This window comes from Lepus europaeus, chromosome 3 (assembly GCF_033115175.1).
Source record: "Lepus europaeus isolate LE1 chromosome 3, mLepTim1.pri, whole genome shotgun sequence".
Lineage (NCBI taxonomy): Eukaryota > Metazoa > Chordata > Mammalia > Lagomorpha > Leporidae > Lepus > Lepus europaeus.
Window position 1 is genome coordinate 53484883 of NC_084829.1, and position 27088 is coordinate 53511970.

General features: G+C 43.3%; 1 protein-coding gene across 3 annotated transcripts in view; it reads right to left on the bottom strand.

The window, feature by feature from the left end:
• The window catches only part of ELOVL5 (ELOVL fatty acid elongase 5), a 97366-nt gene that overhangs the window by 8706 nt on the left and 61572 nt on the right, over positions 1 to 27088 (bottom strand). For all 3 annotated transcript variants that reach the window (XM_062186288.1, XM_062186285.1, XM_062186287.1), the window contains 3 exons: positions 24414 to 24601; positions 1490 to 1567; positions 85 to 256 (listed from right to left, as the gene is read on the bottom strand). In XM_062186288.1, the coding sequence (XP_062042272.1) occupies positions 85 to 256; positions 1490 to 1567; positions 24414 to 24601 (438 nt within the window). The remainder of the gene's footprint in view (positions 1 to 84; positions 257 to 1489; positions 1568 to 24413; positions 24602 to 27088) is intronic.

A 27088-nucleotide genomic window follows, 5' to 3' on the forward strand; every position in this document is an offset into this window, starting at 1 on the left:
AAGCACCTTTTCTGAAAGCCCTGGTTGGACCTCAGCACCTCTGCTCTCACCTGTTCCCCAAGCCCCCTTGTCTCCAGTACTCACAGTGGCCGCAGGGGACCCAGTTCATCACAAACCACCAGATGTTCAGCATGGAGGCATGGTGGTAGACATGCAGCACGGTGATCTGATGGTTATTCTTGCGCAGGATGAAGAAGAAGGTGTCCATGAATTCTATCAGTTTGGAGAAATAGTACCACCACAGGACTCGGATAATCTAAGAGGAAAGGGTCAAAAGATTGAAGGCTCATCCTCCATGCTACTCTGGATCATCGTCTCAGAGCTGTTTCACTAACATCCCAAGATCCAATGCCAACTGGGAGCAGCCCAAGCACCCTACTGCTTTCTAATGTTGTTGAGCAGTGGGGAGCTCCTGGCACTCTAAGCACCTTTTAAAATATACCATGAGGTGGGTGAGGGCAGCTGAAATGACAACATGGGAAGTTTTAAAAGGCCCCCTGACACCCTTAAAGACTAACAAAAACAGGAAGCTCAGGGTTTAAAACCTTGACGTTGGTGTATTCCCTCTGGAAATAGCCTGCAGAGCTACTGTTACACAAAAACTACCTGAAAGATCCATCTGATGCCAGGGACTTTGCATAGGGCAAGTGACATGCAGCACAAAAGAAAAGAATCAGACTTGCAGGGTCAGGACCCTGTCCAGTTAAATATGCCAAACAGGTGCTCTAAGAAAATGACCGCCCATGCTAAGTTGACAGACTTCATTAAAAATTTTTTTTGAGTGAAGTTGGAGTCCATGTTTAACATCACTGCTCAGAGAGTATTTATAAGAATGATTAAAAATTCTGGCTGGCGCCGTGGCTCAATAGGCTAATCCTCCGCCTTGCGGCACCGGCACACCGGGTTCTAGTCCCGGTCGGGGCACCGGATTCTGTCCCGGTTGCCCCTCTTCCAGGCCAGCTCTCTGCTATAGCCCGGGAGTGCAGTGGAGGATGGCCCAAGTACTTGGGCCCTGCACCCACAAGGGAGACCAGGAGAAGCACCTGGCTCCTAGCTTCGGATCAGCGCGATGCGCTGGCCGCGGCGGACACTGGAGGGTGAACCAACGGCCTTTCTCTCTGTCTCTCTCTCTCTCTCTCACTGTCCACTCTGCCTGTCAAAAATAAAAAAAAATTTTTTTTTCAAGAGATTATTCTCATGAGTCCATTTATATAAACTGAACACAAATAACGATAAATGCATATTTTTTCCCTTCAACCAATAACAGGAGCTATTTTTCCAAAGGGGGAAGCTTTAGTTTTCATTTTGTACCTTTCACATTATTCAAATTTTCATGTTGCTTTTTTCCTATTGTTTTACAAAGGGTCAACAGGAATTACCTGGGCAGTGAGGTTATGATCCATTTTGTCTTTTGTACAATTTCTTTATTTTAAAAGCCACGCAACCACATAGAAATCACAAATACTCTTCAACAAGAGACAGCCAATACCTTCATGTCGGATTCGCCCGCGCTGCGTGTGCCCTGACAGAAGAAGTTGTATCTGCCTTCCCATACTCCAGTAACTAACTGAAAAAGAGGGAAAAGCCAGTCACCAACCACAGGCAGCGCAACTGCATTCAATGCCATTTGTTTCAGGATCTGTGACAATGCACTTGGGGCTCCACTTTAAGGGAGAACGTACTTGTAGGGACATGTGACCAAAGGGGAAGTCTGCATGAGTGCAGCCTCACGTCCACAGGGGTGGGCACGTCCACACACTGAGTGGGGACCTGGGAGGCACTCCCAGCCTGCTATCTTCACAGGCTCTCCTTTCTCACATCGCCACGGCAGTGTCCCGAGTTCATCATCCCTTGAACCAACGCAGCGACAGGGCTGTGTCGGGGCCCCCAGCAGCTTTGAGCCACTTTCCCTGTCAGTGCTCCTCAAACTCCAGAGGGCAGTATCAGACTCACTTGCAGGGGAAGTAACAGCCCAGCCCACCGGGTGGGGGACTGGGTCGGGTTGCAGCAGGTTCCCTGGTGATGCCTGGTACGGGGGCTGTACTCTGAGAAGCAATGCTGTGGGCTGAGGGGATCATGTGCCCCACTTCATCTTTGTAAGTTCCTGTGGCTGGGGCATTCTCTAGACCCGTGAATTTGGCTTCTGCACACTCAGGAAATCATGTCCTTGCCTCAGAATTCACCTGCAGGCTCTGGTGTCACACAAAGGACCAGGACTGGGCTGAAAGGTCTGTATCGCAGCCCTGCAGGCATCACTGGCTCATGGGGGCGCCTCAGTCTCCTCATCAGCACACAAGGAGAACAAATGCCCTAGAAGAGACTTTTGGACCTTGTAGAAGGAGCCCTTCCCTGGATGCAAAGTCTTCCTGGACCACCCTGTACATCTCCACATTGTCCATCCACAGTGTTCTGGACAAACATCTATGAGATACTACCTCTCTCTGCAAAAACTGCCTCACTGTGCCCCTTCCACTTCCTCCTGAAGCCTAGGGCACCCGTGACTTTTCCTGCTGATGAACAGGTGCCAGCAGGGGATAAATTGGACCTGGCACAGGAAACTGGCCACTGGTTCTCAGAGCCTGTTCCTATCCCCAGCATTACACAAGAACTTAGAAGATATGCAACTTCTACAGCCCACCCCAAACCTTCAGAATCTAAATCTTGGGTGGGTTATCCAGGTAGGGCCTCACTAGCTCACATACCCCTTTGAGAATCTACTTCTGCAGTTTCAAAGTGTGGTCTCCAAGCAGCAATACTGAGGGACACCAACCAGGACTTGGGTAGAACTTCAGTGTCTTGGGCCCCACCCCAGGTCTTCTGGGTATGAAGCCCAGCGGTGTGTTTTACCAGGAGACTGATGAAGCCCAAGCTTGGGAATCACTAGCGTAACGCCGCGGCTCCTAACAAAATCACCTGGGGAATTTTAAGTTACCAACGCCTGGCCGCATCCCAGGCCCCTACACCAGATTCTTGAGGAGTCTCTCCTAAAGGTCTTAATGCAAGTACAACGCACAACTAGAATTTGCTTCATGCGACTGAACTTTCCCTAAGAAATGATTCACCTTCCATAGCTTTTTGGGAAGGTGTAACTGAGAACTCAGGACTCGAGAGACGCTGGCTTAGCTCCCCAGTGCCCTTGAACACGTGCATTTAGCTTGCTGAGCAACATGAATTCCCTCCAGGGAACAGCAGGTTCAGACAAGGCTCTGAAGACATCCTGTTGCATTTCCATCCAGCCTGACCTCAAAAGTAAACGCCAGCAGTGGGTGTAGCCACTGCCCTACACTAAACACCAGGCTTAGTATCTGAATTTTCTTCCATTAACTTCCTTTTTATTGTTTTCATTCTGTCTAGTCACCCTCTAATCATAAAAGAGCTGTTAAGAGTTAATAGGGTTTTCATGGGCAAAGAACGGCACAAGGATTTAGTGTGCTGTGATACAGAGTAGGGGACGTGTCACTGTAGGATGGACAGAGCTGTGGATTAGGAAGATCTGAGTGGGAGGCCTCGTAGCTGCTGCCTTTGTTGTTTTTACTATGAAGACATGAGGGCGGACTACAGGATTGCCAATGGTCTGTTCTGATTTTCTAAGTTAACATTTTACAAAATAGGTCACCAACTATTCTATATCATCTCTGAAGGGCTGGCAGTCACACGGCAATTTATTAAGAGTTACTTTATCTTCTCAGTCTTACGCCATTCTCTAAAGTCATGGCCAGTTACCTAGGTCATATGCACACCTATCAGAAGGTCTAAGAATCAAACTACAAAGTCTGAGCCCAAAGTGCAGCGGGAGGCAGGCAGTGGTGTCCTCAAGAGACCTGGGGTGGAGAGGGGGCAGTGCTGTCTTGGCACAGTGTTCTGTTACTGTTGCTTCCTTCCACCCCTGGAGGAAATCGATGAACTGTCTTCCGCGGCTTGAGGATACACAAGGAACTAATGACTCTTGCTGAAATTTACATGGCCTATCACAAATGAGAAAAAATAAGGACAATGCAGTGAAGTTTTCAAAAAGATAAAACTGTACAATATAAAAGATATACATTTTATTTAAAATAATAGGCTTATTTGGGAAAGTTAAAAATTTACTAATGTATGATTATCTTTATTAAATATATATTTTAAATTTTACTATGTCTTACATTCTAGGAATTATTATCATCATTTTTCCAGCTACTGTTTTGGTTGATGATATCCTGAGATATTCTGGGTTGTTTTTGCTTTTGCCAATTTAAAAATAGGATGTTGGTGTATAAAGGGTCTTTAAAATATTCATGGAAAATAAGTATTTTATATATAGAGACATATTTATACACATAAATAAATCACATGAAATTAAAAATATTTTTTGCACCAAAATGCCTCATACTAACTTGCTGTAACATTTCTGAACAGGATCTACTTCGAGGCACTAAGAAGAAAAAGATAATCTGTTTAAAAAGAGTCCCTGTTGGAATACTATGAATTCTGTTAAAAAAGAAGAACAAACATCAAATTTGTGGGTGGAAGAACAGTGAAATTACTCACGCTTTATGAGAACTCTACGGTGATAATGAAGGGACAAGACAATATTGAAGATGAAGCCTGCTGTAGTAGGCTACCCACATCAATTTGTGAGAAAAAAAAAATCTAGCTTGTTCACGCCCTAATTGAAGAACACTTGCGATTAATGACACAAACAGCCCACACCTAGACATCTGAATTGATTCAGCTTACACGATTCTGACTGAAAAGTTATACTGGACAAATAAAGCTGACAGCAGTTGACAAAGGCAGAGCTTCAGCAGAAATTTTAAACAAGTGAGATCAAGTTCCTGAAGGGTTTCTTCAAACACTGCTTTACCAGTATGATCCTGAAGACAATGCACATTCAAAGCAGTGGCTACCATATCGTGGAAGTGGTTCAGTCACAGCAAAAGCAGATCAGTCATGAGCAAAGGTCATGGCAATAGCTTTTGGGGACACTCAGACTTTTTGCTTATTGATTTTCTGAAGAGCCAAAAGATGATACCTTCTGCTTATTTGGAGAGTGTTGAGAAAGTTAGCCGAGTCTTAGTGGAAATACGCCCTGGGAAGCTTCACCAGAGTCTCTCAAGCACAATGCTCCCGTACATTCCGTTCATCAAACAAGGGCAATGTGGCAAGAGTTCTGATGGGAGAGCGTTAGGCATCCTCCTTATAGTCGGATTTGGCTCCATCTATTTCTTTTTGTTTCCTTAACTATTTAAAGGGCATCCATTTTTTGTTCAGGTAACGTAAAAAAAGCCTACATTGACATGGTTAAATTCCCGGAATCCTCAGTTCTTTAGGGATGGACCAACTGCCTGGTATCACCACTTAGAAAAGTGTCTTGAAATTGATGGACCTTATGTTTAGAAATAAAGTTTGTACTTTTATCTTTTCCATTTTGCACGAATTTTTTGAAGGCTCATACATACATATGTACATGTATGTGGAGGTGCAGATGACAGCATTCATGAATACCTACAGTGGCAAGGACTGGGAAAATCAAGGGAGCTCCTGGGGAAGAAAAGGACACATCCTCCTTTGTAATCCTATGGGTGCCTCAATCCCAGGAGTAGGCACACCGAGGGATCTTGCTGATTGAAGGGATTCTCCTGACATGTGCTTCCTTTTGCTTTCAGAAGGAATCCAGGTAGGATTACCTTGACTCTATAAGCTAATTAACTTAAAATTCCACTTTCTCTTTCCTCTATAAATGAGAGAAAAAAATTCCTATATAAAATACCCACTGTTGGGGTGAGTGTTGTGGCACAGTGGGTTAAGCAGCCTCTCAAGATGCTGTATCCACATCAGAGTCCTGCTTTGTGTCCCAAGTCCTCTGCTTCCCAATGCAGCTTCCTACTGATGCACATCCTGGGAGGCAGGGGATGACTCAAGTGCTTGAGTCCCTGCCACCCACATGGGAGACCTGGAAGGAGTTCCTGACCCTTGGCTTTGGCTTGGCCCAGACTTAGCTGCTGCAGGCATTTCGGGAATGAACCAGTGGATGGAAAATACCTCTGTGTGTATTTGCCTCTCTGTGTGTTGCTCTGCTTTTCAAGTAAATGAAAATAAAGTTAACATTAAACACACACACACACACACAGTCTTTGGAGGCAACTCAGGCACTGGGTGATGAACTTCTTTACTACAGAAGCATAAACCAGGCACACACCAGAAGTGTCTCATCTGGTGGCACTGCATTTGATCCGAGCCCACTGTTCCTCTTCTCTGGAGGCGCTCTGCAAAGCTTCCTGCAGCACTCCCGCCACTGCCACTGCCACCGGCACTGGAGCGGCTGAGCCTCACAGGCCACTGAATTCCGTGTTTAAACCCTTCAGACTCGTCACTGCCTTGAGAACGAAACGCCAAATGCTAGGCACAGTGTACCCGTGTTCTTGCACGATGCATCCCCAAAGCTTATCTTTTACTCCCTTACTTTACAGTCACACCAGACCTTTCCCATTCTCCACGCATGGCTTTCCATAACCACTACACAGTGGACAAAGGGAAAGAATACATGTTGGGCTATGGCTCATTAAATCCTAGCTTCTCCACGTTTAGTTGGGTGACCTAGGGCAAGGTATTCCAATCTCTAAGGCTCAGTTCCCTTACTCCTCGAATGGGATAAACAAAACCTTCTCACCTCTAAGGGTGCCCTGAGAAGTCAGTGAGATGAAATGTATACTGCTTTCCTCACCTAACATAGTGCATAGGTTAAGTAAAATAAATGTTAGCAATTCTTGTTATTTTCCTCTTTCCAACTATTTGTACCCATGTACTCCCATGGCCAGATCTCAAAATGCTATCTATCTCCAAAGTTCTGTCACTTTCATGTTTTCTCCCCTGAGCACTGCACCCTGAAGCTTGCTCTTCCTCCAAGTTCACCCTGCCATGACTTGTAGTTATTTGCCCATAAATCGCCTTTCAGCCTTGTGAATAGGTCTGTTTTATGCCCATTTGTCAGCTCTTGGAGAGTGGTGGCTATGGCTGCACAGACAGAATCCAGCATAAGGACTTGGAAACCAAAGGTGCTGAACAAATGCTTGCTAAACTAATGATGAAGAGTTTCAAGTATTATGTTTCCTTTCCCCAAATCTAGGCCTAATGTTTCATTTCAAGCAGAAAAATACCACTTCATTTCATTTCTGCTTTGCAAATGGAGAAATTAAAATATCAGCATATTCATAAAATTTAATATGATGACAGTCATCTGAATTGTGTTTACAAGATGAAAACCATTCTTCATCAAACTTCATACTGGGGACAGAAATTCTCAAATATCCTGGCTTCTAAAGGAGTAAAATATTCAAGCACATGAGGACCAAGGACCTGAATTCAAGTTTCTTTCCCTAAGACCTTCATCACACCTCCACAAAATGAGCCAGTTTTAGAGCACTCTGCTCCCTCCATCCCCATCAGAGAAACACAGTACATCCATGGGTAGTGGACTCCAGAGACTCTCAAAGCAAACTAGCCTCAACAGGAACACACCAGAGACAGGCTCTACTCTAAGTCATGTTAGTGACTGTGTCCCTTTAGAGCTTTGGCTTGACTTCTCTCCAAAAAGCTGCTTTGGTCAACCCCCCAGAAATCCATCAAGTCGCATGTAAGCAGATACCATGGGCTGACAGGGAACAGGAGGCTGGACAAGGCAAGGCACTCAACATAAGGGCAGGTGACTACCCTGGGCTTCTGTGAATTAGCTCAAAAGAAGGCATGACTGAATGTACTACAAGAAAAAAAAAGAGGCCACAATAAACAGCTTGCCACTACCCACACAGCTCCCCATACCACCCTACTACAAAAGAACAAAGGAGGGAGCACTATTTACGTTGCTTTTTCCAAGAAACCAAGATACAAGTAGTACCACTGCAAAACCATATGTGCTTTCTCCTTCCTTGGAGTAAAGCAAATCTTAATTAGGCCAGGGGTGTGTGAAGAGCTATAATTAAAACATAGCTGGAAGCTTTCTTCCCTCCTTAGGAGACAAATTCAATAACCAATGGTGGTTTCATGCATCTTTTCATTGAAAGAAGAAAATATGGGTGAGCCTCACAGCTGGGTCTGGATGACGCAATTCACGGAATGAATCATTTTTAATGGCGAGAGTTGTCTTTTCCCATCTAACAACCCACTTAACCACAAATGAGATGTAACCTTTAGCATGATAAGCCTTTCCATGGTACTTTCCAGACTGCTACCAAGCATCTCAGGAAGCAAGTTCATTTGAAACACATAAAAACATTGTCCTGGCAGCCTTTATCAGCCTTCTACCCCAAGATGTCAGAGCAACAGGATAAGGCCTTTCTGAAGGGGCTGACTGCTTTTTGTGATAAGAGCTTAGTGAACTGTATGCTTATTACTCCCCATAAGCAGAGATGGAATGAAAGGTAATGAAAATAAAGCCTATCTACACGTGAACTCAACTGGATCTTAGGACCCAAGACACTTAAAAAAAAATTTGAAAAGAGCAACACACACACACACACACACACAGAGAGAGACACACATCTTCTATCCACTAGTTCACTTTTCAAATTGCACAACAGTAGGGTTTGGGACTTGGGCCAGGAGCCAGGAACTCCATCTAGGTCTCCCATGTGGATAGGAAGAATGCAAGTACTTGAGCCATCATCTGCTGCTTCCTTGGTACGTAAGCAAAAAACTGGGTAGGAAGCAGAGTAGCTGCAACTTGAAGTGACTTTCCAATAGGGGACCCAGGTGTCACAAGTGGCGGGCTTAAGCAGTGCCTTCCCAAGGCACTTCCCTAAGTAACACCACCAAGAGGGTACAGGGTTGACATCTTTCACAGCTTTGACTGTATTTATGAGAATCCCTAAATGTGCTAAATTTGTTTTAGACTTGGTAGAAGTAAATGTTTTTAATTTATTATCAACAGACATAAGAGAAGCAAAGGGAGAGAAAGAGCGAGCAAGTGAGCAAGCTGCCCTGTATCCAGTTCAGTCTCCAAGGCCTGCAATGGATGGGTCATGCCAGGAGTCAAAAACTCAATCCAGTTTCCCCCATGAGTGTCAGGAATCCTAGTACTCGAGCTATGATCGCTGCCTCCCAGGGTCTGCATTTTTAGGAAGCTAGCTGGAGTTAGGAGCTGGAGCCAGGTATCTAACCCGGTTACCAAAATGAGATACAGGCACCTTAATGGCTAAGTCAAATGCCTACTCTTATGTTTGTTTTCAAAGAGAAAACAGAGCCCAAGAAGTGACATGGGAGGCCTGAGGCCACAGTTTCTTGGTGGTGTCACTGAGACTAGCACTCAGAAATCCTGACGTGATCCACATGCACCTTAACGCAGTAGTTCCAAGCTCCTCTGACCTTCCTAGGTTGTTTTTCAATCCTTGCTGATAGTACGATGGGGATATTCTGTACATTAAGAATTCTGTGGAAAAGTGTGGACCTTTACCTGTATCTTTAACTTCAGCAGATGTTTGGTTTAAAATTAACTATCACTACTCCAAAATTATAGCACTTACTTCCTGTAGGATTTAGCCAGGCAATTTTGGCAGTGCCACTCTGGAACCAAGTCAAGCCAAAGCATGTGGTTTTGAATTTCAAATCTTTCATGGCCAGAGCATAAGGATGTCCATTAAGTAATTTCACATCCATGACCTCCAAAAGTGTTTCCTTCCCCTCCTTATGACCAGGAACACCCTTGGTTATAGCTCAAGTCATAAGGACAGCTACTGTACACTTGAGAAGTCTTGAGAACAAAACACAAAGAAACAGCTTGTCCTCAGTCCAACCTGAAACAGGTATGTTTTGCACTTTCTCTGAACTCCAGACCCTGCCCTCTATGCTACCAGTCTTTTTTTCTCCCTGCTCAGGCCTCCCAGAACTTTCCCTCTGCCGAAAGGGATGCTAATAGGGCAATGCATATTGGCGAGTTCACCTAGAACCTGGCATAAGATAGGCACTATGAGTCTTTGCTGTGATTCTAGCCAAACGTTTGTTTGCTATTTCTGCTTCCAATGCTTCCAGGCTGGTCACTAGGGCTGAAGTGGTGTCTGCCCAAGCAGCCTTTGCATAATTTATTTTTTATTTTTTTCCAAGATTTATTTTTATTTATTTGAAATACAGAATTACAGAAAGAGGTAGAGATAGATAGATAGAGAGAGGTCTTCCATCCACTAGTTCACTCCTCAAATGGCCGAAACAGCCAGAGCTAAGCCTATCCAAAGCCAGGAGCCAGGAGCTTCTTCCCGGTCTCCCACATGGGTGCAGGGGCGCAAGGACCTGGGCCATCTTTTACCGCTTTCCCAGGCCATAGCAGAGAGCTGGATCATTAGTGGAGCAGCCAGGACTCAAACTGGCACCCATATGAGATGTGGGTGCTTCAGGCTGGGGCTTTACCCCACTGTGCCACAGTGCCAGCCCCAGCCTTTGCATAATTTAAACAAAGGTCTCCGCCTACTGGTGGCCCTAGCCTTGCAGAGAACTGTAGCTCAGCTGGGGAAGCGAAGAGTGCCGGTGCCCTCTGTTGCACCAGTTGCAAAGTCAAGTGACCAAAGGTTTACAGAGCTGGTTTACAGCAGCGAGGCTTGGCTTTGGGCCAAGCCCAAACCTTCCTCTCCCTTCCCCTGGATGTGGGTGAGCAGGAGGGGAGGAGTGTCTCAGTTGCATCCTTCTCTCTCTCCTCAATTTGAGTCATAGGTACACTAGGGGGCAGGCAAGTAACCCTTCCTTCCCCAAGAGAGCAGCCTCCTTGTAGGCTAGAAATTGCATTAGTAAGGGAACTAAGAAGTGTTTTACGCAACAGATTGGCCTTTCTTTTATTTATGAATCTCACACCAGCTATTTCAACTTCTCTGTACCTCTGCTAAATGGGAAAAGGAAGATTAAATGGGAAAAAGAACAAGCATCTTTTTCTCAGGATTTTGGTAAACAAAGTAATTTTGAAAATAAAATTTAATAATCGGTTGCTAGAGAGCTTAAGTGTTTTTCTGAATCCTATTTTCCCACAATGACATATCTATTTTGGGAAAGCTTGAAGGGAAAGAAAAACAAGGAGGCAGTGTAGAATGCAGTGTTTCCAAAGCAACTGCTCCTGTGACTCCGTCAGAGGACCTGCAAAGCCAGGGCCCGGGAGGGGCGCAGCAGGTGCCAGGGGAGCGGCTCCCACAGCCCCACAGTTATGAAGAGGTTAGAAAGCACATGCACAACAGCCAACCCATCAAGTGCTTGCTTCCCCTCATCTTTCCAATAATGAAACATCAGAAACCTTCAAAAGAGGATTCAAAGAAAAAAACAAACTGATTTCTGGTCCTGGTCATGAGGCAAACTGAACAAAAGCAAAACCAGTCTCCGACCATCAACACAGAAATGCTACAAAAAACATACCAGACAATGCCAACACCATCGAAGATGACTTAGGTGAGGCTTTTTGCCTTCCCCCAGAAGCATTCTTCAGAAAAGAAGAAACCAGTTTGCGTTCAAATCCTTTCCAAATCATCTTTTTATTTGGGGAAGAGTCATTTACCTGAGATGATTCCAGCAATACTAGTTTGGGATGCATACTCAGGATACTCAACAAAGCTCTGCTTTTATGTTAAAGACATTTAAATTTAGAATTAATTATTTCACAGGCATGACTCCCAGATGTAGAAGCAAGTACATTTTTAAAAGTAATTCTGCAATGTTTGAGATTGTCCAGTGTTTCCATATTATGGAATTAAAAAAAGGGAGAAACCGGGGGGGCGGAGCCAAGATGGCGGATAGTGAGGATGTGTGCCTTAGTTTGGGAAAATAAACTTTCATAAAAGCGGAATTACTGTAGCATCAGGAAAAAATTCAAGAAAAAAACTGCAGAGGAATCGCTTCCGGATCTTGTGGAGGAAACACAGAGGACTTACAGGGAACCCACCGCGTGGAAAACCAACCGAGACAAGCCGAGCGGCAGCGGCGGGAGAGGAGGCAGAGCCACAGAATCTCGCCAGCGCGGGAACGGAGGAGGGTAAGAAAGACAAAAGACCTGAGAAGTCCGAGACATTGGGGGGAGGGGGAACAGAGGCCTCTCCCTTCACTCACCAAGCAAAACAAAGAGCACCGCGATTTTACATATGTAAAGCTCAGCCAAACTCAGTATCTTTAGTGAAACTGGAGAACACATTGAGGGCTGCATAAACTCTTTGTGTGGCCCCAGGGGTAGATCAAACGAATACTCACAGAGGCTAGATTTCAACTACCCTCAACTCCACTCCCAACTGAGTCAAAAAAAAAAAAAAAAAAAAGAGAGAGAGAGAGAGAGAGAGAGAGCGTCCCAGCAAGGAGCAAATAATCTGGGAGAGTCGCTCTTTACACAGCCTTAAACCTCAAGAAACAAGCATAGCTCTCTGGCCATACCCATCACAGCCCCTAAGGCTCCAACAAAACAGACAGCTCACTTAGAGGCATAGTATAACGAGAGAAAAAAAAAACAAAAACAAAAACACCACAAATTATCTCTAACTTGCCAAGCGGGAACAGAGGAGGGTAAGAAAGACAAAAGACCTGAGAAGTCCGAGACATTGGGGGGAGGGGGAACAGAGGCCTCTCCCTTCACTCACCAAGCAAAACAAAGAGCACCGCGATTTTACATATGTAAAGCTCAGCCAAACTCAGTATCTTTAGCGAAACTGGAGAACACATTGAGGGCTGCATAAACGCTGTGTATGGTCCCAGGGGTAGATCAAACGAATACTCACAGAGGCTAGATTTCAACTACCCTCAACCCCACTCCCAACTAAGTCAAAACAAAAAAAAAAAAGAGAGAGAGAGAGAGAGAGCGTCCCAGCAAGGAGCAAATAATCTGGGAGAGTCGCTCTTTACACAGCCTTAAACCTCAAGAAACAAGCATAGCCCTCTGACCACACCCATCACAGCCCCTAAGGCTCCAACAAAACAGACAGCTCACTTAGAGGCATAGTATAACCAGAGAAAAAAAAACAAAAACAAAAACACCACAAATTATCTCTAACATGCCAAGCAAGAAACATAGAAGCGGAGCTACCAAGAACAAGGAAGGCACTATGACGCCCCCAAGTGAACAAGACATGCCAATGCAAGATTATGAAGATGAAGAGATAGAGCAAATGCAAGAAGCAGATTTCAAAAAATTCACAAGAACATTAAGAAGTTCTCAAAAACAAATTCTTGAACTACAGAAATCCTTAATGGACAAGATAGAAAATCTCTCCCGTGAAAATGAAATATTAAGGAGGAATCAAAATGAAATGAAACAACTAGTGGAACAGGAAATTGCGATAGTGAAAAAAAACCTCAATGAAATGAAGAACTCAATAGATCAAATGGCAAACACATTAGAGAGCCTTAAAAACAGAATGGATGAAGCAGAGGAGAGAATATCGGAATTAGAAGACAGAGAACAGGAAAGGAAACAGTCAAATCAAAGAAAAGAAGAAGAAATCAGAAATCTAAAAAATACTGTCAGGAATCTACAGGATACTATTAAAAAACCCAACATTCGGGTTCTAGGAGTTCCTGAAGGCATGGAAAGGGAGAAAGGATTAGAAGGCCTTTTTAGTGAGATACTAGCAGAAAATTTCCCAAGTTTGGAGAAGGACAGAGACATCCTAGTACAGGAAGCTCAGAGAACCCCTAATAAACATGATCAAAAGAGATCCTCACCACGACACGTCGTAATCAAACTCACCACAGTGAAACACAAAGAAAAGATCCTAAAATGTGCAAGAGAGAAACGACAGATTACTCTCAGAGGATCTCCAATTAGACTTACAGCTGATTTCTCATCAGAAACCCTACAAGCCAGGAGAGAATGGCGAGATATAGCCCAGGTACTAAGAGAGAAAAACTGCCAGCCCAGAATATTATATCCTGCAAAGCTCTCATTTGTGAATGAAGGTGAAATTAAGACCTTTCACAGCAAACAGAAATTGAAAGAATTTGTCGCCACTCGTCCAGCCCTGCAAAAGATGCTTAAAGACGTGTTACATACAGAAACACAGAAACACGGTCACCAATATGAAAGAAGGTAAAGGAAGGAAACCTCAGAGCAAAAGATCACAGGAATCTCAAACCAGATATTAGAAAATATCTTTGGCAAATGGCAGGGCAAAGTTACTCCTTCTCAATAGTCACATTGAATGTTAATGGCTTGAATTGTCCAGTTAAAAGACACCGATTGGCTGATTGGATTAAGGAACAAAACCCATCCTTTTGCTGCTTACAAGAAACCCATCTATCCAACAATGATCCATACAAGCTGAGAGTGAAAGGCTGGAAAAAGATATACCACGCCAACAGAAATGAAAAGAGAGCGGGCGTAGCCATCTTAATATCGGACAACATAAACTTTACTACAAAAACTGTTAGGAGAGACAAAGAGGGGCACTATATAATGATTAAGGGATCCATTCAACAAGAAGATATAACTATTATCAACGTATATGCACCTAATTACAGGGCACCAGCTTACTTAAAAGACTTGTTAAGGGACTTAAAGGGAGACTTAGACCCCAATACAATAGTACTGGGGGACTTCAATACTCCACTCTCAGAGATAGACAGATCAACAGGACAGAAGATCAACAAGGAGACAGTAGATTTAAATGACACTATAGCCCAAATGGATCTAACAGACATCTACAGAACATTTCATCCTACATCTAAGGACTTTACATTCTTCTCAGCAGTACATGGAACCCTCTCTAGGATTGACCACATACTAGGCCATAAAGCAAGTCTCAGCAAATTCAAAAGAATTAGAATCATACCATGCAGCTTCTCAGACCACAAAGGAATGAAATTGGAAATTGGCAACTCAGGAATCCCTAGAGCACGTGTAAACACATGGAGATTGAACAATATGCTCCTGAATGAACAACGGGTCATAGAAGAAATTAAAAGAGAAATCAAAAATTTTCTGGAAGTAAATGAGGATAACAGCACAACATACCAAAACCTATGGGATACAACAAAAGCAGTGTTAAGAGGAAAGTTTATATCAATAGGTGCCTACATCAAGAAATTGGAAAGGCATCAAATAGATGAGCTTTCAAGTCATCTCAAGGATCTAGAAAATCTGCAGCAAACCAAACCCAAACCCAGTAGGAGAAGAGAAATAATTAAAATCAGAGAAGAAATCAACAGGATTGAATCCAAAAAAACATTACAAAAAATCAGCCAAACGAGGAGCTGGTTTTTTGAAAAAATAAACAAAATTGACACCCCATTGGCCCAACTAACTAAAAAAAGAAGAGAAAAGACCCAAATCAATAGGATCAGAGATGAAATGGGAAACGTAACAACAGACGCCACAGAAATAAAAAGAATCATCAGAAATTACTACAAGGACTTGTATGCCAGCAAACAGGGAAATCTATCAGAAATGGACAGATTCTTGGACACATACAACCTCCCTAAATTGAGCCAGGAAGACATAGAAAACCTAAACAGACCAATAACTGACACAGAAATTGAAACAGTAATAAAGACCCTCCCAACAAAGAAAAGCCCAGGACCAGATGGATTCACTGCTGAGTTCTACCAGACATTTAGAGAAGAACTAACTCCAATTCTTCTCAAACTATTCAGAGCAATCGAAAAAGAGGGAATCCTCCCAAATTCCTTCTATGAAGCCACCATCACCTTAATTCCTAAGCCAGAAAGAGACACAACATTGAAAGAGAATTACAGACCAATATCCCTGATGAACATAGATGCAAAAATCCTAAATAAAATTCTGGCCAATAGAATGCAACAACATATCAGAAAGATCATCCACCCAGACCAAGTGGGATTCATCCCCGGTATGCAGGGATGGTTCAACATTCGCAAAACAATCAACGTAATACACTACATTAACAGACTGCAGAAGAAAAACCATATGATTCTCTCAATAGACGCAGAGAAAGCATTTGATAAAATACAACACCCTTTCATGATGAAAACTCTAAGCAAACTGGGTATGGAAGGAACATTCCTTAATACAATCAAAGCAATATATGAAAAACCCACGGCCAACATCCTATTGAATGGGGAAAAGTTGGAAGCATTTCCACTGAGATCTGGTACCAGACAGGGATGCCCTCTCTCACCACTGCTATTCAATATAGTTCTGGAAGTTTTGGCCAGAGCTATTAGGCAAGAAAAAGAAATTAAAGGGATACAAATCGGGAAGGAAGAACTCAAACTATCCCTCTTTGCAGATGATATGATTCTTTATATAGGGGACCCAAAGAACTCTACTAAGAGACTGCTGGAACTCATCGAAGAATTTGGCAAAGTAGCAGGATATAAAATCAATGCACAAAAATCAACAGCCTTTGTATACACAGGCAATGCCACGGCTGAGGAAGAACTTCTAAAATCAATCCCATTCACAATAGCTTCAAAAACAATCAAATACCTTGGAATAAACTTAACCAAAGACGTTAAAGATCTCTACGATGAAAACTACAAAACCTTAAAGAAAGAAATAGAAGAGGATACCAAAAAATGGAGAAATCTTCCATGCTCATGGATTGGAAGAATCAATATCATCAAAATGTCTATCCTCCCAAAAGCAATTTATACATTCAATGCAATACCCATCAAGATCCCGAAGACCTTCTTCTCAGATATAGAAAAAATGATGCTGAAATTCATATGGAGACACAGAAGACCTCGAATAGCCAAAGCAATCCTGTACAACAAAAACAAAGCCGGAGGAATCACAATACCTGACTTTAGGACATACTACAGGGCAGTTGTTATCAAAACAGCATGGTACTGGTACAGAAACAGATGGATAGACCAATGGAACAGAATAGAAACACCAGAAATCAATCCAAACACCTACAGCCAACTTATATTTGACCAAAGATCCAAATCTAATCCCTGGAATAAGGACAGTCTATTCAATAAATGGTGCTGGGAAAATTGGATTTCCACATGCAGAAGCTTGAAGCAAGACCCATACCTATCACCTTACACAAAAATTCACTCAACATGGATTAAAGACTTAAATCTACGACCCGAAACCATCAAATTATTAGAGAGCATTGGAGAAACCCTGCAAGATATAGGCACAGGCAAAGACTTCTTGGAAAAGACCCCAGCAGCACAGGCAGTCAAAGCCAAAATTAACATTTGGGATTGCATCAAATTGAGAAGTTTCTGTACTTCAAAAGAAACAGTCAGGAAAGTGAAGAGGCAACCAACAGAATGGGAAAAAATATTCGCAAACTATACTACAGATAAAGGATTGATAACCAGAATCTACAAAGAAATCAAGAAAATCCACAACAACAAAACAAACAACCCACTTAAGAAATGGGCCAAGGACCTCAATAGACATCTTTCGAAAGAGGAAACCCAAATGGCCAACAGACACATGAAAAAATGTTCAAGATCACTAGCAATCAGAGAAATGCAAATCAAAACCACAATGAGGTTCCATCTCACCCCGGTGAGAATGGCTCACATTCAGAAATCTACCAACAACAGATGCTGGAGAGGATGTGGGGAAAAAGGGACACTAACCCACTGTTGGTGGGAATGCAAACTGGTTAAGCCACTATGGAAGTCTGTCTGGAGATTCCTCAGAAACCTGAACATAACCCTACCATACAACCCAGCCATCCCACTCCTTGGAATTTACCCAAAGGAATTTAATTTGACAAATAAAAAAGCCATCTGCACATTAATGTTTATTGCAGCTCAATTCACAATAGCTAAGACCTGGAACCAACCCAAATGCCCATCAACAGTAGACTGGATAAAGAAATTATGGGACATGTACTCCATAGAATACTATACAGCAGTAAGAAACAACAAAACCCAGTCATTTGCAACAAGATGGAGCAATCTGGAAAACATCATGCTGAGTGAATTAAGCCAGTCCCAAAGAGAAAAATATCATTTGTTTTCCCTGATCGATGACAACTGAGCGCCAAAGAGGAAACCTGTTAAGTGAAATGGACACTATAAGCAACAATGAACTGATCAGCTCCTGTCCTGACTTTAGATGTACAATGTAATACTTTATCCTTTTTAGTATTTGTTGTTGTTGTTGTTGTTCTAGTACTATTGGTTGAACTCAGTAATTAACACACAATTATTCTCAGGTGTTTAAATTTTAACTGAAAAGTGATCCCTGTTAAATCTAAGAGTGGAAAAAGAGAGGGAGGAGATGAACAATTTGGAACATGCTCAATCGGACTGGCCGCAAATGGTGGAGTTAGAAATGTGCAGGGGATTCCAACACAATCCCATCAAGATGGCATGTACCAATGCCATCGCACTAGTCCAAGTGATCAATTTCAGCTCACAATTGATAGCTCTGATAGGTCTAAGAGTCAAAGAGATCACACAAACAAGACAAGTATCTGCTAATACTAACTGATAGAATCAAAAAGGGAGAGAAAGATCCAACATGGGAAGTGGGATACACAGCAGACTCATAGGATGGCAGATGTCCTAAACAACACTCCGGCCTCAGAATCAGCCCTCAAGGCATTCAGATCTGGCTGAAGAGCCCATGAGAATATAGCAGGCATGGAAAGCCAAGATATCATGGGAAAAAAAAAAAAAAAGACCTAAATGAATGATCTCTGTGAGTGAGATCCCAGTGGAAAGAACGGGGCCATCAAAGAAGGAGATACCCTTCTCCGAAGGGAGGAGAGAACCTCCACTTTGACTATGACCCTATCGGAATAAGACCAAAGTCAGCGAACTCTAAAGGCTTCCATAGCCCTGGCAACTCATGACTAGAGCCTAGGGAGATTACTGACGCCATGAACAGGAGTGTCAAATTGTTAAGTCAGCAACAGGAGTCACTGTGTACTTACACCCCATGCGGGATCTGTCCCTAATGTGTCGTCTAAAGCCAAGTGATGCTAGGACTGGTACTGAAACAGTATTTTTATACTTTGCGTTTCTGTGTGGGCGCAGACTGATGAGGTCTTTGCTAATTATATACTGAAGTGATCTTCTGTATATAAAGAGAATTGGAAATGAAAAAAAAAAAAACCTGGTGTTAAAATGGAAATGGCATAGAAAATTAATTATTTTGAAAAAAAAATTATGTAGGATCTCTGTCTTTAATGTGCTGTACATTGCTATTTAATGCTATAATTAGTAATCCAATGGTAGTTTTTTCACTCGATGTTGCTATATGGGCAAAATGTTGAAACCTTTACCTAATATATACTAAATTGATCTTCTGTACACAAAGAGAATTGAAAATGAATCTTTACATGAATGGAAGGGGAAAGGGAGCGGGAGGGGGGAGGGTTGCGGGCGGGAGGGAAGTTATGGGAGGGGGGAAGCCATTGTAACCCACAAGCTATACTTTGGAAATTTATATTCATTAAATAAAAGTTTAATTAAAAAAAAAAAAAAAAAAAAAAAAAAAAAAAAAAAAAAGGGAGAAACCTTCAGAAGTAAAAGACATACTGTTATTTATACTAAATTTTCAACAGCTGTGTGAAACAGCACATACTACACAAAACTAAAGCATCTATCAGTGGATTAGAAGAATGCAATCATTGTCAAGTATTTGGAAAGAAAAAGATTACCTACAAATGAACAAAAGTGAGACTGCCACAGATTTCTCTGGGATAAATCTTCAAAGTGCTAAGAAAAAAAAAACCTGTCAATCTAGAATTGTACGCCCTGCTAAAATATTTTTCAAGTGGAAAGGCAAATAAAATGGTGCCCAAACAAGGACTAACTAAGTGTTTGCCTCTCAGAGAAAGAACAGCTTTTCAGAGCAAGAAAACAACTGAAACTCAAAGTAAAGAATGGATTTCACAGAACAGCAGTGAGTGAAGAAAATCAGTTATGTAACTGACTACAACAATGACAATTGTTTAGGACCTTGAAAAAAAAAAGCTGGAATTAAACACCTGATAATAGTAACACAGAAGATGGGGGAATGGAACTGAAAATTTCTAATTTTCTTAATCTTCTTCCTTGTATTGTTGAACAGAAATACTCGCTGACCTTGGACTTTTTAGTCATGGATGCATGTTAAAGGTAGATGGGTGGGGGCCATCACTGTGGTATAGCAGGTAAAGCCGCCACCTGCAATGTCAGCATCCCATATGGGCACCAGTTTGAGTCCTGGCTGTTCCACTTCTGACCCAGCTCTCCGCTATGGCCTGGGAAAGCAGTAGAGGATGGCCCAAGTCCTTGGGCCCCTGTACCCACGTGGGAGACCCGGAAGAAGCTCCTGGCTCCTGGCTTCAGATCAGCACAACTCTGGCCATTGCAGCCATTTGGGGAGGGAACCAGCAGATGGAAGACCTCTCTCTCTCTCTCTGCTTCTGTGTCTCTGTAACTCTGCCTTTCAAATAATAAATAAATAAATAAATCTTTAAAAAAAAAAAGGTAGATGGGTAACCACTCAAATGGACTCAAATTGTAACTTTCAAATCAGTAAAATGAAGAAAGAAATAATGAACATAAAAATTCCACAGAAAGCAGCAAAGGAAAAGCAGCAAAGGAAGAGAAAAGGACAAAGAAAAGACATATTCACAAAAATGAATTTATGCCAATAAGATTCATCTATCAACTATCCTAATTTTTCCCCAAAATTACATTTTGCATGTTTTGAATACTGGAAAGATAATTCTCTCATACTATTCACAACATATAGTTCTAACTGCAAGGGAAGTAAAAACAAATGGATTAAAAAAATCACCTCATTAGTAACTATGACTTATCTCTGCTAAATAACAGACAATCATGGCTCTGGCATTTGCTTTCTATACCGATGCTCAGGATACATCTGGTGGAGCCATCAGCCACGGTGACAACGATGCGGAAGAGACTGCGTCATTACAGGCATCTTGACCTGGAGTCGGGTGGGGTAAGGGATACAGTGTAGTGTTACGGAGCACATTCCAGGGGGCATTGTCAGTGAATGGAATGTGTTCCTCTCCTTGGGTACCACAGGGAGGCCAAGGAGAGTTAAAGAAAAAAAAAAAAAAAATCATGGTCCTAGCGCAGGCAGCTTCACAGGGTCACTGCCTCCTCCGCGGAGATCTCTAAGGTGGGATGGTGACTGCCAGAGGAGAGCTCAGATCTGCAAGGAAGAGGCCCAGAAGAAAGAAGCCTGGAGCAGGTGGGGTGCAGGGAGAGCTAGGCAGAATGATCGGCTAAGCAAGCCCAGAATGGCTCTGCTAGGGAAAGGAGCCAGCAGTCCTTTCAATGCAGTGTTCCTGGGAGGGTTCAAAGCCACGTGCACCGTGCAACACTGACCCTGCTCTGCCTCCAGCTTCTGCTGAGTCCACGCATCAGCATGTGAGGCACCGGCTGATCAGCAGGGATGTTCCCTTTTGGACTGTAACAAACGACCCAATTAGTCTCTGCCGAGGGTCTGAGAGGTCAGAAGCAGAGGGAGGGAGAGAGCAAAGGCACCAAAGTGGCTTCACATCAGGACACAGCAGCTGCCTACAGGGACACTGTGTAATTCTCTAACAGCCCTTAGAAGTGGCTCTGACAGCTCGCTGGGCCGGCCTGGAGAAACCGGGGTCTGACCCAGTATGTAGACACCACAGGAAGACGGAAGGCCAGTTTGGCACCAGGCCAGCAACGGCTCTCAGTTTGGGACATTGGGACAAACGGGTAACATGAAAAAAATGGCTGAGCTTCCATTCGGATGAAATATGCCTTAAATCTCAGGGCTGGGAGGAAGGCACATGAGACTGTCATGCTTGCTACGATCGCGCAGTTTTACAAGGCAGGAGGACTATTGTGAACTAAGTGGCTCCTCCTTCAGGACTTCAAATTTTACTTCTGAAGCTTTGTTTTGGATTGCGATGTTAGACAACATCTCACGTAAAAAGCAAAAGCAAAGAGGCCAGCTGTCAAGTTCTATACTTTCAAATGAAAACATACCACTGTTCAAATATACTTCAAATCAGGGATGTCTGATCTTTTTCCTGGAAATAAATGCTCTATTAATGAAATATCAGAAGTAACATCTCTTCTCTCCGTTTAGTTTTTTTTCCCCCACCAAATGTAAAGACCGAGTAGGTCTATATTCTTTTTGCATTTTAAACTCAGCTTCACAGTTTTAAAACTGGAATTGAATTATTTTCCTTCCAGTAATCTTAAAGTTTCCATGACTCCTCTTTCATTTCCTCTTTACCTCTCTTCTTTCAAGACTTCTTGTTTCCTTTAAGCTACAGATAATTTTACATTTATGAACCCAGAACTTGCCAAGGCAGCTGGGAATTCATGCCACAGAACTGAATAAACAAATACCAATGACTGCTTATTTACTTTAAAAAGGCTTTGCAGATTGCAAATATGTAGATAAGTAAGATGGTAAAGAAAGGCTGTGTGACCACAGAGAAACTGCTCCAACTCTTGGAACATTTTTCTGAAAGGAGGGCCCAACTGGGCTTCAAAATCTCTCCAACTTTCTGCTGTGAAACTCCATGGCTGCCCTACTGCTCCTTACTGTTTTAATAGGGGAGAAATGCTAAGTAGGAGGAGAAAAACCTGTAGGTAAAATAAAACCCAAAACTTGACAAAGGATACATTACAATGGTATTGCCGATGGGATTAGGTAAGTATGGGAAAAGGACAGACAAAAGTTAAGTGTAAAGATTATCAACTTCAAATCTAGGGCTTATTTTCAACTCAAGCATATCTTATGTGGATATATTTTTATAAATCTGATTTAATTTGAGGAACTACTGCCCAGTATCTCTTGCCCCTCTATGTATTCTAAATTGTGAGTTTTAAATGTGTGATTTTCCTCCTCTGTATCTCTATATTCATGCTTAGACTTGTTCAAATTCTTTGATTGCTCTCATCAAGGTGTCAGAGGAAAATCTATACTTTCTATCACAGTGTGTTCAGAATCCCAAAATCCACTTGGACACACACAGCAGCAGTTTCTGCAGCAATCTTCTCAGGGAAGCACCCACTGAAGACAGGTTAAATTATGACGTCACATCATGACCTCTAGGGCTGGACAAACACATAGAGTAGATGCTTGAGCTCACAAAGACTTAATCATCTTATTTTTTTCTCTAGAATATTGCTATGTGAAATAATAAATGCTATAAAAAGCTATCTTAAAGTAAAGGCTCTATCATTTATCAATTATGGTAGAGTAAACAGTTCGCTCTGAAAAACCTGACAACTTGCTGTGGTTTTGTCCCTTGAGCACTGAGAGCTGTACCCAGTGCGGGGCCCAGGAGCCACTCCTGCATACTTCCCCTGCCTCCAGTCCTGCGATCTCCATCCTGGAGGCTAATTAAACTGCCTTCATTCTAGAATAGGACAGGAAAAAAGCAAAAAAAGGAGTTGTAAGCATTTCCTGGAGTGTCAGGCATAACAGCAACACTAGTAGTATCTATGATCTAATCACAAAATCCGTACCTTGCTTATGAACTATACATCGAAGAATCAGACTGATGATCAGATACAGCATTTCCACAGCCCATGTACCACCACACGTAGGCTGAGGCTGATGGAGAACTCATTTCTAACTCTAAACACTAATTTCAAGATTTATATTGCCTCCCCATCCCCCCAATCCTCTTCTTTCCTACTGCTTGGAGAATGAAAGCCATAATAAAAGGTTAAAAACCTAGGAATGCTTGAACATGTCTGTTTTATGTATGCTTAATTCTATCCCCCTCCCCCACCCCAGAGGACTTAGCGTCAGGTCTGTGTCATAAGCTGGAAAAGCATACAGTCCTTCCATCAAAAATGTGCACAAACTGTAGTTAATGCTGGAGAGCACAGCCCTCCCCACTTTTAACTTTCAGGGCTATATTATAACTCCCTGCAAAACAGAGAGAACCCAGGTGTTGATTCCAGTTTGTCTTTCATTTCTCAAGCCCCAAGGATCACCAAATCTGACTTTTACATCCCAGTCATGTAGAAGAAATGATTACGGCCTAAACTCATACAGACCACTCTAAACCTAACAGGGTTCTCACTGCCCACTCACTCTTCTTAGTTTTTAAAAAATAACTTGTGAGGTACAAAAAGTTTTCAGATCAGGACAAAAGCTGACTTGCCACAAAATGTACCAAACGCAAGTACCCTCCTCCTTCCACTCCAAACAAAAAGAAAGCGTTAATTAAATGCTTAATGACAAAATGCTCACACATCTGTTTTGCCCACTCATTTTCCACTCTGCATTCTGCATGCATGACAGAGAATTCTGGGAAGATTTATTTTAATTGTGATCATCTATAACATAATAACTGAAGAATCCACAGCAGAGGGTTTGTTTCAGATATTCTAGAAGACGTGTGCAGACCACCCTGGCATTTCAAACATCAGTCTGCAAAAGCTCTCAAAATGCATTCACATATTTGCTCACACAACTGTCCCCTCAGCCCAAGCAGCTGCCTTTCCTTATTTAGAAATACAAAGCAGGACAGTGCTATGAGTACATCCAAGTACAGCCATTGACCTACCTCACAGAACATATAGAGAGACAGCAATGTGAGTCCAAGGTTATATACCACTAAAATGCCCCGGCAAGAGAATGGCTGTCTGTTCTTCATGTATTTGGGTCCCAGCCATACGATTAGTAAATATATGATAGAGCAGACCAGTGTGGGTATGTAATTGTCCAGAAGGAACCATCCTTTTACTCTAGTATCTGAAAAATAATACAAGAAAAAGTCATAGTGATTAACAATGTAGATATATAACAATAACCACAAACACAACTTGTCAAGCATTTTAAACATTTCTCTAACCAATATTTTATAAAAGTCATCTAACATTCATGTCCCAACAAAGCAACAAGAGGCAGCATGCATTTTTAATAAACATCAAACAAGGTGAAGCCCCTTGTCATGTGATCTGAATAGAAATGTATATTCTTTAATGTCTTTTTTTAAAGATTTATTTATTTATTTGAAAGAGCCACACAGAGAGAGAAGGAGACAAAGAAAGAGAGAGGTCTTCCATCCGCTGGTTCACTCCCCAGTGGGCTGCAATGGCCGGAACTGCACCGGTCTGAAGCCAGGAGCCAGGAGCTTCTTCCGGGTCTCCCACGCGGGTACAGAGGCCAAAGGACTTGGAGCATCCTCCACTGCTTTCCCAGGCCATAGCAGGGAGCTGGATTGGAAGTGGAGTAGCGGGACTGGAACCGGTGCCTATATGGGATACTGGCACTGCAGGCAGCGGTTCTACCCTCTATGCCACAGTACCTGCCCCTCTTCATGATTTTTGCTAAGCAAAATAATTATAATGAAAATATCATTTCCAAAGAATTTAAAAGAAAATGAGAAAGCAAAATTTCCCATTCACTAGCTTTATTATTAACCAGATGTATTGAGTTCTGCACACGGTATTGAAACCCAAAGAATGCCAGCTGTCAACTCGGATGTCCATGGCCTCAGTGGCCCATCAATACGTCTGTCTAGCATGTGCAGATGCCAAGAAAATGTGTTGCTGAACCAGGTCAATGACAGTGACCCTCACTAGAAAGGTAGCATCAGCCAGTGCCACGGCTCAATAGGCTAATCCTCTGCCTGCGGCACCGGCACCCGGGGTTCTAGTGCCGGTTGGGGCACAGGATTCTGTCCCAGTTGCTCTTCTTCCAGTCCAGCTCTCTGCTGTGGCCTGGGAGTGCAGTGGAGGATGGCCCAAGTGCTTGGGCCCTGCACCTACATGGGAGACCAGGAGAGGAACCTGGCTCCTGGCTTCGGATCAGCGCAGTGCGCCGGCCACAGAGGCCATTGGGGGGTGAACCAATGGAAAAGGAAGACCTTTCTCTCTGTCTCTCTCTCTCACTGTCCACTCTGCCTGTCAGAAAGAAAGAAAGAAAGAAAGAAAGAAAGAAAGAAAGAAAGAAAGAAAGGAAGGAAGGAAGGAAGGAAGGAAGGAAGCATCTGCTGTGTTCTAATGGCCAATAGTGGAGGGGACAAGGATTAAAAAAATCACGAAGGTGAGGGGCCGGCACGGTATAGTGGATAAAGCCACCGCTTGCAATGCTGGCATCCCATATGGGCGCCGGTTTGAGTGTCAGCTGCTCCACTTCTGATCCAGCTCTCTGCTATGGCCTGAGAAAGCAGAAGATGGACCAAGTGCTTGGGCCCCTGCACCTGTGTGGGAGACCCGAAAAAAGCTCCTGGCTCCTGGCTTCGGATTGGCAAAGCTCTGGCCATTGCAGCCAATTGGGGAGTGAACCAGCGGATGAAAGACCTCTCTCTCTCTCTGCCTCTCCTTTTCTCTTTGTGCAACTCCGATTTTCAAATAAAGTAAATCTTTTAAAAAAATGTTTGATCAGAGAAAGGACTGTTTAAAACTATGTAACAAGGAACAGTTTTAAACAGTCCCTTGTGAGAGAAGACTTCCCTTGATTCAAGGGACCATAGGTGTAACAGACACTCTCCATCCCGCCCTGCCCTGCCCTGCCTTCGGTTCCTTTCCCAGAGTGGCAGGGATGAAAAGGGAAAGGAAGCCCAGGCTCCACTAGCTGCCAGCAGACAGCCGGCCCTCTCCCTGGATGGCAGGCAGCTCAGCCAGATTCCCAGATGGTGTGTGTCCCTGCAGAGATTCAACTTCATCCTCTGGCCTGACCCAGAGTCGCCTCTGCAGCACATGCCCCTTTGCGTTCTGCTGTGAAGACTTCCCCAAGCCTGCAGCTCCTACATTTTCCCTCCTGGCCAAGGCCTCCTACCCTGGAGTGCAAAGGACTTCCCTCCTGCATCTTTTATTTATTTATTTTTGACAGGCAGAGTGGATAGTGAGAGAGAGACAGAGAGAAAGGTCTTCCTTTGCCGTTGGTTCACCCTCCAATGACCACTGAGGCCGGTGCATCGCGCTGATCCTAAGCCAGGAGCCAGGTGCTTCTCCTGGTCTCCCATGGGGTGCAGGGCCCAAAGACTTGGGCCATCCTCCACTGCACTCCCGGGCCATAGCAGAGAGCTGGCCTGGAAGAGGGGCAACCGGGATAGAATCTGGCGCCCCAACCGGGACTAGAACCGGTGTGCCAGCGCCGCAAGGCGGAGGATTAGCCTGTTAAGCCACGGTGCCGGCTCCCTCCTGCATCTTTGAAGGAGTAGCAACAGCTAATAGGAAGCGTTCTGCCCTTTTTTGACCCCTTAGCTGGACCATCTTGCTACTTGTTCTAGCA